Genomic DNA, 13,969 nt, shown 5'->3' on the forward strand with positions numbered 1-13,969 from the left:
GTACGGGCAAAAGCGGCGTAAGTCTCACTCTTCTGAACCAAACACTCAGACACTACCAGATGTAGGCAAAGCTTGAAAAGGATTAAAAAGGAGAGGTCAAACTACCTCAAGAGTCAACACTTACTGTTAAAAGAATCTCTCTTCTGTACGTTCTAACAAGATTTGTCCCATACAAAAGTTTTCTTTTTCTTTTTTTCACCTTGGGTTACACTGACTTCTGTATGGTACTTTATAGGGCAGTGGTTTTCCCAATATGCCCAAATTATAATTTTAACTCTGTTTTTCCTTTATTCTCTTGCATTATTTGCAGGCATATTGCTGCTAAAGTCAGACGTAAAAAGACATGTACTTCTAGGACGACGGATTAATTTTATGTCATCTGTATTTCTTCCTGCTCTGTGAAATGAGTAGTGCTCATGGGTAGGGTTTCCTTACAGAAATCAAACAGAATAAAACTTGACAGTGAGGGGAATACATTAGAAAATATTCATATATGACCTGTGAGTCAATAAGAATTATGTTAAAACTGCCTCACTTTATAAGTATTTATTCCATGAATACACCTGCATGCAAAGTTTGAACTGAAAGATTTTATGACCATGTCAAAACCTCAGAAAAAATGTTTTCCAGTAGAAATGTTGACAGCTTATAATGAGTGCATGAACACAGAAATCTTAAATCTTACCAATTACGTGTTGTTGGGTTTTCAAGATTATATAAAAGGAACCTTACATTCAGAGTGGTGTGTAGAAAGAGCTCTCAATGAACCTTACAGTGTCCTAGAGACTATTTCCTCACAATTCTCTAGGCCAAAATTTCTCCTCTTCTACAAAAGCAAAGGAGTAGGAGCAACGCATCTGAAATGATTGTCTTAGATTAAGCATTATCATGAAGAAAGAAAATATTTCTTAATATTAAAGTTAAACAATTTCAGCCATACATATTCAAATGCCGTTCACACTGCCTACCACTCCCCACCTGCCAAATCTCAAGACAATTCCAAGCTTATTTGCAATTCCAGAGACATTAGGTCTTCTCATTTTATTACTGTCTACCATGGATCATCTAAGGTAGAGCTTATCTTGCTGAAAACTTACATAATAGTGTCATGGTTTAACACTTTGCTGCTTAGAAAGGATAGAGAACATGTGTAAGATAAGCCAGGGGAGGACATACTATATCCTGAGTCCACCTTTAAATCTCTTTGCATATCTCAGCATGAGAGAGAAACACCCTAAATTCGTGTGAACAATGGATGTTTTTTGGCTCCTTTTTTCAGAATGAGCAAAGTTTTATCCACATGGCAGAAACATAAAGGCACTGCAGGAGGGCATTCCAGCACTGCTGGCTGTTGAAAACATTTCTGCACAAATACTTTAATAAATTCTAGTTAAGCTTAACAATAAAAACATGTGGTATGAACCAGGGTTAAAGGTGAAGAAAAAGAGATAGATTTAGCTATGGGAAATGACATTGTTTAAATCAAATACTAAACAACTGGTTTAAACAACAAAAGAGTGGATTTGTTTACTGAGCAAGTTTTAGAAAGATGACCTAGTGGGTCATTCTTTTCTCTTGGATCTCTGAGGAAAGTAACTGCACATGAAGAATGATGACAGCGACTTGATTAACTGAACTGGATGATCTCTAACCAAATTGTAAGTGAACACTGTTATTTTATCACCTTCAACAAAATCCACTGAAAAAATCAAATGAGCCTGAAATAGTAACTTCTTGGTTGTCAAGCTGCTTTTATTGAAAGAAAACTTCTCTTTCTCCTGTTTTGCTGGTAGCATCAGAATGACTGCGATAAACAAGTGAGCGCAATGTCCTGATGTTCTTTGGATGAATCTCTATTCTACTTGAATTGCACAATGTACAATGCAATGCAACAGATAAAGACATGCTGTGGAAATTCTGCACAAAAATTTTTGTTTACTAAAGGTGAATAGAGTTACTAGGGAAAAAAGTTAAACTCTTAGATGGATCAAGTTTTGACCTGTATTTACCCAAATGAAATTATCACAATTGATTGGAAAGTCGTAAGGCATTCATAAAAATAAAATGCATATAGATGTATCTAGAAATACATGCAAACATAAGGAAATGTAGAAGAATCTAGAGATTTTGATTAGTTTTCTAATCTAACAGAGAAATAATTAAGACCTGAAAGGGAATTGCCTGAATTTCATATATGTAATCCCACTACACAAGCTTCCAGTGCCATAATTGCTTCAAAAGTTTCAAAAAACAGTATTTGTTATTATTATTATTTTTCACATCTAATTATACATTTAAAGAGGCCGACTGCAAGCACTCAGACTTGATTTATTTTTTGGGAGTATCATTGATGTTAATTTTCATTTGATATAGTGTTTTCACTTCCAGTAACCTGTAAGACAAGTCTCTATCTTACTGGAATGTTGTCTAAGATACAGTAGTGGTAAATTGCTTCTACTGAAATCCTGGTTGGATCTTCTACCAATTCAGATTGGGTTTGGTTTTTTTTTTTTGCTGGGATACTCTTCAGCTTACCTTACCTATGTATGTAACAGTAACATCACTGATGGTCAGACTGGGTCAACATATTGCATATCCTACTGGAGAATTGACCTTGTTCATAGGTTTATTGTGCAACTGAAAACTGTACTGTAAGGCATTGATATTTTTTTCTAAAACTCGGGTGATACCATTGAAAAACAAGTTCAAGACATTGAAAGTGACCTCAATTTAGAATATAATGAAAATGGACTAAGCATGCATATGAAACAGTAATTTTATTTTTCATAAAAACTAACACTTCTGCGTTGCCAACCTATACGTGGGATACACAAGAAGTACTTAAGCAATACAGACTCACACCTTACCAAGGTGCCTGCAAGCACTGACCCTGGCAGTGGCTGTCTGTTTTAGAATATCTATAGGACGGTTTTAATACAAACCCGGAGTCACAAAAACTGCCCATGTCCACACCACTGTCTGACTAAATAAGCCAACTCTACTAGAACATTATAAAAGGAAGTACAAGAGTAAAAACAAAAGTGATATTTGGAACTGAAAGAAACAAAGCATCGAGTCATGAAAAAAGTAATGATGAGCCATGGTCAAAATCACTGAATAAAAGAACTCAAGATATATTTCCCCTGAGAACACACACAAAGAGTCAGACACACACATGCACGAACAAAATCAATGCACTGATGTAAGAACTGAGTTTTAATTTGTTCCTGAATTTCTGTCATCTGTCAAGCAGACTTTTTTGCCTGTCACTGCAGATCCTACATAGTTGACACTGGTCTTCATGAAAACTTAGCTTAGAGAGAACCACAGTCAATGCAGCTGATTCCTCCTCCACATTTTAAAGATTAAAGATAATAGAAGTAAAACACAAAAAATGATTCATGGCTCAGAAATCGAAGTCTTACTGGGAGTGTAAAAACTGTAAACCAGAAGAGATGGAAAAAACATAAATCTAAGCTGTGTAAAAAACATCTCCCCCTTAAATTCTGTCTTTGCTATAGTGTAAATGGGACAAAAGGAAAATACAACTCAAGGAGAAAGGCAAACCTAGAGCAGAACAGTTGGTCTGTTCCCCTCTGGGCTTATAAAGAGCAGACTCAAATCAAAATCCTTGGGAAAAGGATACTCTTAGCAGGTTACAAATATAGGAGCTTTGAGAACACCAATCTTTTCCCAAGGGGAATGAAAAGAAAGTCTTGAAAAGGTCCCAAAAGTGACAAAAGTAATGTTGATTAAATATGATTATTGATAAAATCTCTGTAGCAATAGCCCCAACGTACTAAGTTAAGCTCTTCAGTTTGGTTTCAGAAAAAATTACCACATCCATTTTTGCAGCCTTGATCTACCACCTCTGGGTGAAGTTAGACAGAAAAACACAACATGCTTTTGTCCCTCTCTAGAGTGAGAAAGCTCAAAGTGCCCCTTTGCATTACAGTGGAAAAACATAAAGAGATGGACAACGTCTTTCTTACTGATTGGACAAGGCCAAATGCAGCTGGGCTGAGGAGTGCAGGTGCTATTGCATTAGTATTAGTACAACTGTAATAGGTCTGTAAAGGGATTTTAATCAGTGTCTCAAAGATATTCGAAGAGTAAAGATGATTAATTAGCAGTTCTATGTTGGCCCTTTTTTCTAGATCCTGCACAGAACACATTCACTTGAGAAAAACAAGAACAGTTTCCTTATCTAACGTTACTATGGAGTCTCAGGACTGATGAATGTCAAAGTTACATAGATACGTGTTTTCCCTGATTCTGTTTTTAATTCCAGTTCAGCATAGAGGATCTTGAGATTCTGTTGATAAACTGCCTTTGCCATTCTGTAAGTACAACACTCATATAGCAGTTGCCAGGAAGGACGGCTTTGCTTCAAGTCTGAATAGATTTGATATTTGCTCAAAATCCTTGATTTTTGGATGCAATATAATGTCAAAAAACCCATATCCTGGTTATGCACCTGTTCTCCATAAAATTGCTTAAGTCTGCTCTCCTGGTAGGTCACCACTCAGAAAAATCATGAGATATTTAGAAAGCATTCCTGACAACTACAATAGCAAACGGAAAAGAAACATCCTGGATACTTAATCCAAGGTGCAAGACAGGCACCGGGCAAGATTTATGGGATTTTTGCCACAATGACCAGATGAGTCTTCACCATTCTGGTAGAATATGCAGCTCAAGCAGATCTTTAGAGCAGTAATAAAGGCCCTTTTTCCAGACTAATTTTCAGGTTGCAAATAGTGTTTTGTGAGGTGCAGTTAAGTATGAAAAACACTTCTGGATCATAAAGATGGATAATCACACATGGCCAAGTTTTCTGACTTTATTTCCAACAACAGCCAAGATCCAAGCTTGCCCAGAGCAGCCTTAATAGGTCATAAATGAGGGGAATAGAAAAATGAAATTTTCATTTATGGAACTAAATGAAGTCCCATAAATTTCTGAAGGAAGAATGTAGTGATTTTTCTAATAGGAGAACAATTACAATTCTGCAATAAGTGTGCTACATTCCTACTTATCCTTGCATTGTGTCAAACAAATGGCACTGAGATGAATGACTTTCAGATTTATTTTAGTCAGTCAATACTGTAGGCATAGTTAATTGTTATGTCCCCAATTGATTAATTGATTCTTTAAGAATTTGATGGGTATGGGAGGAAGAGAACTGCATGAGACAACACATATCTCTGCTTTCTTTAATCCTCCTTTCCCTCAAATAGCAAGCTTTCAGTTGTCTGTTCTTATGGACTGCAAAGGCCAGCAGCTCTATTGTACTCTTACAGTTCTCAGGTATAGCTGTGACCAGGCCTAGGTGGCATGTTAGCACCTCTAGGTGTCACACAGAAGTAGCTATGAAGTGCATGGCAAACTATACTCCAATTTTGATGTAAGAATATGGCCTTCATGTGCTGCAGAATTTCACTGGTCTGTGGGTTGATACATCACTCACCATGGAAAACCCTTAGGGCAATATGAGATAAGTGGTTACAGCACTGGCAGGCTCTACAACCATGATGAAAAATCCTTCTAAATTTTTATTTGACTAGTTAGGCACTCTAACCTTTTCCACTTTCCTTCCAACCAGATCAAAAATTTGTATTTCTTTGCCAGTCTTCATACCTCTAACTGAACTTCTATTACCACCTTCAAAAATTGTACAATAACTACATATAAAACACATGCAACAGAACTTCTTGTGCTGTGACAAGAGAGTCATCATCTTAAATCTTAATAGTGTTGGTTTCAACGCATGTAATACACCAAAAGTGGATTAATTGTTTTTTAAAACCTCTTCCCACAAATTCAGTACTTTGGGTCTGTCTTTGTTTTGGAATAGAAGCTCATTTGGAAAATTTGGGATTTTCCCCAGGACAAACCCCTTGTTTTCCACAAGCTCTAATCCATGGTGAGACAGTATCGGTCTGGGATACAGCAGCTGTTGTATATGGTCAAGAAAGAAAATGAAAGAAAGTGCATAGTAAATGCACTCAGAATATAAAATGGGAGATTTATTAACTGCGAAGAACTGGGGTTTGTATTATCTCCTGTGAGAAAACTTATACCAGCTTTTTGAGAATAATATATGGTCATGGAAGTAAATTCAAATTTATTTATAGCCAGAGTTTTTTTAAAACTACAAATCGTATCTGTAAGGTTCAAACATAAAATTCAATTAATTAGGTTGTTAGGAATACACTCGTCCAGTTTGCCAAATGGCTGTATCACTCAGTCACACTCTAATAAAGGCTACTGTCTGCTCAAATGAGGTTTCATATATACTAACATTTAAAGATGGCTAACGCTTTAGAGACTGATATTTCTAGCAGCACTCAGATTCAGGATATGAGGAATACACTTGCAAGAAAAATGCTATTTGTTATTTCTTAGTCATCGGTTGTAAGAGCCTATTACGAAAATGTTTGTCAAACACAGCTGAGAAACAAACAAACACAAACTGACCTGTAATTAGTCAAACACCACAAACAACAATCACCAAATAGGTGATGCGAAAATTTGGAAACATCCCATGATATTTGTTTCTGCTCATTAGGCATGATTCGTTAACAAAAGCCAGAGGGTTCCTTTGGGCAACCCAGAAAGACCATGAACAGAAAAAGAAGCTAAGCACATTCAGTTGCATCACTGAACAATGGCCTAGTGTTAAAAGTCCCACCAAACTGCGACCCAGAAAAATCTTTTCTACTTTTCCTGCTGGATGACTCTGAGTATGCTGTTTCCTCTCAGTTGGGATTAATTACTTTAGTTTACGGTAGGGATAATGATACTGACTTCCTTTTTAAAGTACTTAAAAATATGCAGATGGAAAGCATGTAGCTACAAAGAGGCAGAGGATGAAGGACAAGCAGTACTCAACCCTGTCATGCCATGTTAGATGATGGTTGGAACCAGATTGTGCAACTTGCAAGTACTGTGCCTGTCCATTCAATATTTCTACATCACTGCAACATAATAGGCTGACTCTAATACTCTTCACCAGCATCTGAGGATAGATTTTGTATTCCTTATAGACCATGCAAATATTAGTTACTGCAAATTAGATCAGGCAACCTTTCCTTATTGCACCTCTTGTAATAGAATGGCCTTCAAATACAGAGGACAAGTATAACGTGTGCCAACTGCATAGAGTTCAAGTTTTTAAAGTGTGATTTAAAAGTGCCTTAAGCAGTTGCTCTGCCTTTGATGGTGAATTTCACCCTGTGAAATATAAAATAGATTGAAGGAAGAATACAGTCCTTCTAACGGCATCCCAACTTTTTTTGTGTGTGAAGTGGAAATTTATCCATTATACTGATTTACTCTATCACCTGCTGATTAAACCGGAGGATGTACACCTCCTATCGGCACTCAGCCTGAAAAATCAGAGACTACTAGAAAAAGCTCTCAATGTTTTACATGGAAATGTCTAGCCCTGATATGGTTAACACTTGATTACAATCTTGTCAAACTTTATACACCTGTAAACAGAGTTTACAGCGATAAGTTTTGCCATCACGCTACTATATATATCCCATAAACATAATTTACAGTGATAAGCATAGCAATGATAATGACGTTGACAAGAACACTCAACAGATGCACAGATGTTGAGGTGTTCTTATGTGATCTGTATTACTGCTTATATCCACATAAACTTAGTTGAATAATCAAAGTTGCCACATTTACCACAAAAATAAAGACAATTATCGATATTTTAAGTGCAAAGATGAGCCATTACATGTGCAGTTTCATAGACAAAATTTTTCAGATCACATCATGCTTTTATAGAAAAAAGTCTCTTGAGTAGAAAGTCACTTCTCTAAATTTTCACGGGATGTCTACAAAGTTATAAATTTCTAATTTAGTTTGCTTTATGCTCAGGAATAAGTGGAAGAAAACCAGACAACTTACGATCTCCTTGACAACGTACAGGACCCACAGATATCTTGGCTTCAGATCCAGGCCGGTCAACATCTCCAACGACTACCTGACTTACTGGTAGGTGTTCTTTGTACGACAACATCCCAGTGTCTTTTTTCCTAAATTACAGAGAGAGAAAGAAATAAAGCTATTGTGAAATATATAAAAATAATTTCCTTGATGGTTATTATTGTTCAAGGCACTCAGCACCAAAAGACCATGCATGTAACAATTACACCAGTACAGTGTTACTGTCTAAAAAACTGTCTCAAACAACATCAGTTTGAGCAATAACGCCGCCTGTTTACTGGAAAATGGATGGACAGCAGCTGCAGTCACCCAGGAACACAGTCAGAGTAGCAGCTTGCTTTGTAGCCAGTCCTGGACTCAGCTGGGCTTGTGTGGGTCTTCCTGCTTTTCAGATCAACCAGCTCCATGCTAGTGGGTAACACTTTGCTGTCGATCTCCTTACTGAAGTCTTCTGAGAGGGAAAAAAATTTCTAATGCTTTCTAGAAGTGTATCATTTTTGCTCTAGTTGCTGCCAGTTATTATCCTACCAATACCACTTCTGCATACCAAGGAAACAGTGCTTCTTTTATATTATTCTTTTATTTCTTTTATATTAATACATTTTTAATATTATATTAAAAAAGGGAAATTAAAGACTCATTATCTGGAAAGGCTTGTCATCTTATCCTGTCATTTCTTACACTAAGTGCCTAAGTCCAAAAAGTCTGAACTTGTGAATCTAACCATGAGTATGCAGCTTAAACCCCATTTTAGTTAACAAGATCACTAAAATTTAATTCATAGTCATCTCTAAAAGCTCCTCATTTCAACCACAATGAGTAGCCTGGTGTCTTTTTCATGCCTAGACCAAATCATTATGCACAGTTACAACATTTTTCCTTTTCAAAAGCTGAATCCAATTGAAGTGTTGGGAACTGTTTCTTTCAAATAGAAAATAAAATAAACCAAATTTAATTAGGTACCGTATCTCCCAGGTGTGGTTTTTGGTTTTGTGTTTTGCTTTTTTTTTTGTTTTGACATAAACACATGGAAAGTCAAAAATATCCATACACAAAAAAATGCACTATGCATACTGTCAGAATTGCACTTTTTAGCACAAAAGAAAGCAAGAGAAAGCCAAATAAATCCATTTATTTACCTTGCCAGGTAATTGAGTATCTAAAGTAAGCAACTTTTGATCTAAAAATCAATTCCTTTGTTCAAACAAAATCATAGGATGAAGGATGAATTCAGGATTAGGAATTAAATATAACTGGGAACTGGTAAGGATTTTGGGAACCTGAAAGACTTTTTCATCTCTAACTTAGCTAACTCCATGATCTGACTCATTAGATTGCTAACGAATGGGAAGCACAGCAGGGATCTGCATGATCTGTGGTAATGCTCAGAGTTTTCCAGTAGCACAGTAGTATTTTCCAGTAGTGTTTTCAGTCACCATCCTTACCAGGTCCTTCTGAAGAGATGGAAGGCAAAACACTCTTTCTAAAAGAATCACAACTAAAGTAATTAAGAAAATAACCATCACATTTTCAAATGAGAGCTCATTGGAACTTGTGTCTGTACTCTGTGATGAAGAGAGTAATTAGAGATTTAATTACTAGAGTTTTTCAAATAGTAGATGACTGTTTTCCTTAATCTGTATGTTCTTCCCCTTCAGAAAACTTGGCCTTTCTCCATGGGCCCTTTGTATTACTGAGATTATTAACCCTCTCTGGTTGGACACAGCCATACCAGGCGCTATGTTGGTGAGGCTGCTACAGGGGACTGCTACAAAGAAAGGAAAATGGAGAGGAGTAACCCTCACAGGCTGCTTCTGCAGATTGTGCTAGGTTGTAGCATACTGCTTTTCATCCATAGATTGCAATGCCCTTTACAAAGGTATCGTATTCATCAATTTGGAGACAAGAAAAAGAGAGAAAAGGGAGATTAAAGGACTCTCCCATTAAGAAAGAAAAGAGTGAATAACAAAGCCAGGTATGTAGACCTAATCTTCCATCTCTGCTAAAGACCGGTATCCATGGGACCCAATCCCTTCTAATAGAGGATAAATGTAGGTCATCACTTTACTCTTTCTTAGCTTTCCCTCTGAGACAGGTTTTCTCTGCTGATTGCTACTCTTTCAAAGAATGCTTTAAAGATGGACGTGCCTATTTAAAATAAAGAATTCTTCAAAGAGCAGTAAAAAGAAAACTATTGGCATTTCTCTTTTCTCCTTCCTCTCACAAAAAGAGCTAATATTTCAGCCCCAAATAAGGATGTCAAAGGGCAGCCCTTTTCCTGTCACCAGTAACTTTCACTGCCTTTGAAGGAAATAAAAAGTAGCAATAAGAATTCTCTCCCTCTTTATTAATCATGTTTCTACTTATTTTAGTATTTTACTTATGTATTTAGTGATACAGTCACTTTAAAGCTGTTGCCATGACAATAAAACTAAATGTTAAAGTTCCTTTCAGGAATAGCTTTATTTTCTGATAATCGCTTACTTGTTTCATCATCGTAGGAAATGCATTCTCCTCTGCAGAGGAGCTACTGAGGGCTGGGAGTACTGGACCAAGAAGTGAGAGAAGTACGTTGTCTTTTCTCCAGGAGAACCTGTGTAGTTCATTTGCTCTTAACAAAAAAGGGATAACAATAGCTTTTGGCCCATGCACGCACCAAAAAGACAAATACACTCAAGAGAATGAGTGGCTCTGTACTTGCAGTTCCTCAGGACACACTAATCAGTGCTGACAAAGTCAAAAAAGTTATAAACCAAGGACTGATTACAATGCTTGACTTTGTACTACACACTTAGAAATAATCACAGCTGGAACACTCAATTCCTGCAAGTGATAATGCTTCTGCTGGTATTTAAAGACTTTGCACATTAAGAGGGTGGAGAAAGTCTCTGAAGTTTTTCTTCACCAAAGAAAATCCCCTTAAGAGAATAAAGATTGAATTCAGAGTATGTCATATTCCTATTAATAGTCAAATGGGAGATGAATGAACCTGATCAAATTCTGTAATTATTACCAGGAGTTATTGATGAAATCTCAGGGTAATTTTCTATTCCTAATTTCTTTTCCTATATATAACAGTCTGCAAAGTGCTTCAGGGTGCCTTTGAATGAAAGCAGCAGATATTAGTGTAAGATTTATCATCGTTTTGATTATGATCATCTACTTACTCTTTATAAGCATTCTGTGGTATGTAAAAAAGAAATGCATTATGCATATATCAGCAAATGACATATTCAAAGCAATGATAAAATTCTGTATGGCTATTACTTTGTTTATATAATGATTTCATACAACCAGACTTCTGTTACTGGAGTAATTTATTTTCTTCAATATCATTAGACATCACTTAATTATCAGTCCAGTCCTAAAGAGGAAGACACCTACAGAATGTAGTACAGGTAGGAATGGACTTAATTTTAAGAGATATGCTTACATGACCTGAGGAACTGGAATTGAGAATATAAACAAAACACCTACTGGATTGAAACTGCAGTGTTCAACACGTATTATTGAATTATTAGCAGTGGTTGAAGAATACAAACTCCCAAGTATTCCAATTTCAAAGGTATACAGTCGTCCACCTCTCACAAGACCCAGCTTTTTACTATGCAAGCATCTCCATTGTAATCCCTGAATTTCCATAATCTATCTGAGAGAGGTATAAAGCAGTTTAGTCCAGCTACTATCTGCAAATGAATATTTGTAGAAAACATTGTAAAGGGTACAGATGTGCCAAGTATTAGTATTTTCTCTCTTCCAAAATTATCTGGCAAGAATTTTATTTATTTTAGAACTGCTAAGTAGAGCTAATATTACACAGAATTTAATGAACAAAGCAATTTTGGCAGCGGTCTTAATAATCTGGAAGAGAGTTACTTGGAAATATGCAAGCTCTAATTAACAGGATTAAAACCAGGGCAAACAAAAGCTAGGATTAAAGCAGAACAAGTTAACTTTTGAAAGGTTTTGATAAAATGACGTTAACTTTTTTATGTACATACTATAAAACACAAAAGTCATACTTTCAAATTCATGCTATTCCCAGGGTTCTGCTCTTCATAATTGTAAACTGCCAACAATATACTCTAGACTGAAAATCTTTATTTCCATTTGAATTCGCTGTTCTCAAGGATTCTTATAGATCTCTTGTCCCTTTCCCACATACCTTGTCGCCTCAGACACCTTTATAGGTTAAGCTGGAGTTGGTAACTCAGCCTTGATCTGGCTGCCAAGGAGTATTATGGAAAATTTATCATTAGTATACGGGATCATATAAACTGATGGAGAGTCACAACTCAATTCAAGTTTTTTTCCACACTGGCATTGGATGGGCTGAGGTCCTACACAATATATTATTGTCACATTCCTAGCAGCAAAAGAACTCCTCTTACAATTAAGGCAGTTAAGCTTCTTCTCTAGCACACTGGCAAAAAAAAAAAGAGCAAGTGGCACCAGCCTTTAGCAGCATGCACTTAATTATGACAGGTATTTTGGTTGGGTAAGCAAAGCCTGTGTGCAGGTACAACTGTTAGCTACGTGCAAAGAAGGGTTTGCAAAGGGTTTGCTTCAGTGGAAAATGTAGAAGTAAACCAGGGAAGAAGTGTGGATTTTAATTTTTATTTTTGCGAGAACTCACTTCCTGAAAATCTAAACAGTATGATGAAGGACCATCTAATACCAGCACCCAAATTACTAACATAAATGTGTCCATCCTTTGACATGTATTAGTAAAGGTAAGTTATACCAAAGACATGAGACTGATGGCGCAGTAGGCATAAGTAATCCTTGTTTAGAAAAGATAAAAGATTGAATAGATTAGATTAAATTAACTTAATACACAAGAATCATATTCACGAACAGTCCCACCAGAAGAATGATGAATAAACTTAAGATATCCTGAATGACAATAAACTGTACAAAAGAAACACTAGAATTTGCATTTAGCACAAGTCACTTAAGTTACTTTCAGGAACTTCAAACATTCTTTGAAGAAGAAATCAGTTTAAATTAGTCATACAAAGGCATGTTTAATTCACACTTTTTTGCTAGGACTGAGACTTAGACCTCCTCTTTCACTTTACACAGTCTATCCTTCCTCTAACCTTTAAGATGAAAAATCTTTAAAATGACATTAGAAAATAAATTTGCTCTTTCGGACACCTCTCAAAGTTTATAATCCCATAACATCAACTCTCTTAATTAAATGCAGGTTAATTTGAATAATTATAAACATTCTTATGAGGATTATATGCTTTAATAGTGATTAGAAAATGAATACTTGATAAGGTAAACAGTATATAATTAAAAAACTTGTTAATAAAATGCCTATTTTTAAAAATAGTTAATAATATTCTGATTTTTTTTTTCCAAAACTTAAATCAACATGAGTCTTCCAAAGACAAAGTGTCTAACAACACTTTCTAGCATGACCAGGTATGTGGGATTGAGCTAAACAATTTAAGATGCCTGATGCTGAAACTGTATCACCACAGAATTTATGCAAGCAGTTTGGTGAGAGTATCTGAGTTAAGAAGTTGACAAGAAGCCAGCCCCATTTCTACTCTGTTCTCTGTTTGGCAAGAGAGGAGACACAGAAACCTATGGCAACTCAGAAGGAACCTTGAAGTCTAGAAGACATGCCACTGCTATCATAGTACTTGCTGATTCCGTATGTGCTACAGATACGAAGAGAGATATATTGAGAAATTGTTGAGAAACGTCTCATTTTAAAAATCCATCAGGAAGGAGACTGAGATCGTTTAGACTGGTTCTGCAGGGTTCTTGCCTGAAAGGAATTCTTAACTTTCCTCTCAAACAGGAGTTTGACAGATACTTAGTTACCACAGTAAAGAGTGAATAATAGAGACAGCAAAATGGGCTCTGCTTTTTTTTTGAGCAATAGGGATCCATTTTGGGGGAAAATTTGCCTCTGCTGAGGATTTACTTGTATTCTCCTTCCAACAAAACAATGAAGACAAGATCTCTCCTTCAAGTGCAGCAG

At 36.2% G+C, this 13,969-nt stretch overlaps 1 protein-coding gene across 1 annotated transcript in view; it reads right to left on the bottom strand.

The window, feature by feature from the left end:
• Nucleotides 1-13,969, bottom strand: part of CNTNAP2 (contactin associated protein 2) — a 1,148,354-nt gene that overhangs the window by 167,582 nt on the left and 966,803 nt on the right. Inside the window, exon 15 of the mRNA XM_086615189.1 lies at nt 7,930-8,057. Within this exon, the coding sequence (XP_086471315.1) occupies nt 7,930-8,057 (128 nt within the window). The remainder of the gene's footprint in view (nt 1-7,929; nt 8,058-13,969) is intronic.

The sequence above is a fragment of the Tauraco erythrolophus genome, chromosome 7, assembly GCF_009769465.1.
Source record: "Tauraco erythrolophus isolate bTauEry1 chromosome 7, bTauEry1.pri, whole genome shotgun sequence".
Classification (NCBI taxonomy): domain Eukaryota; kingdom Metazoa; phylum Chordata; class Aves; order Musophagiformes; family Musophagidae; genus Tauraco; species Tauraco erythrolophus.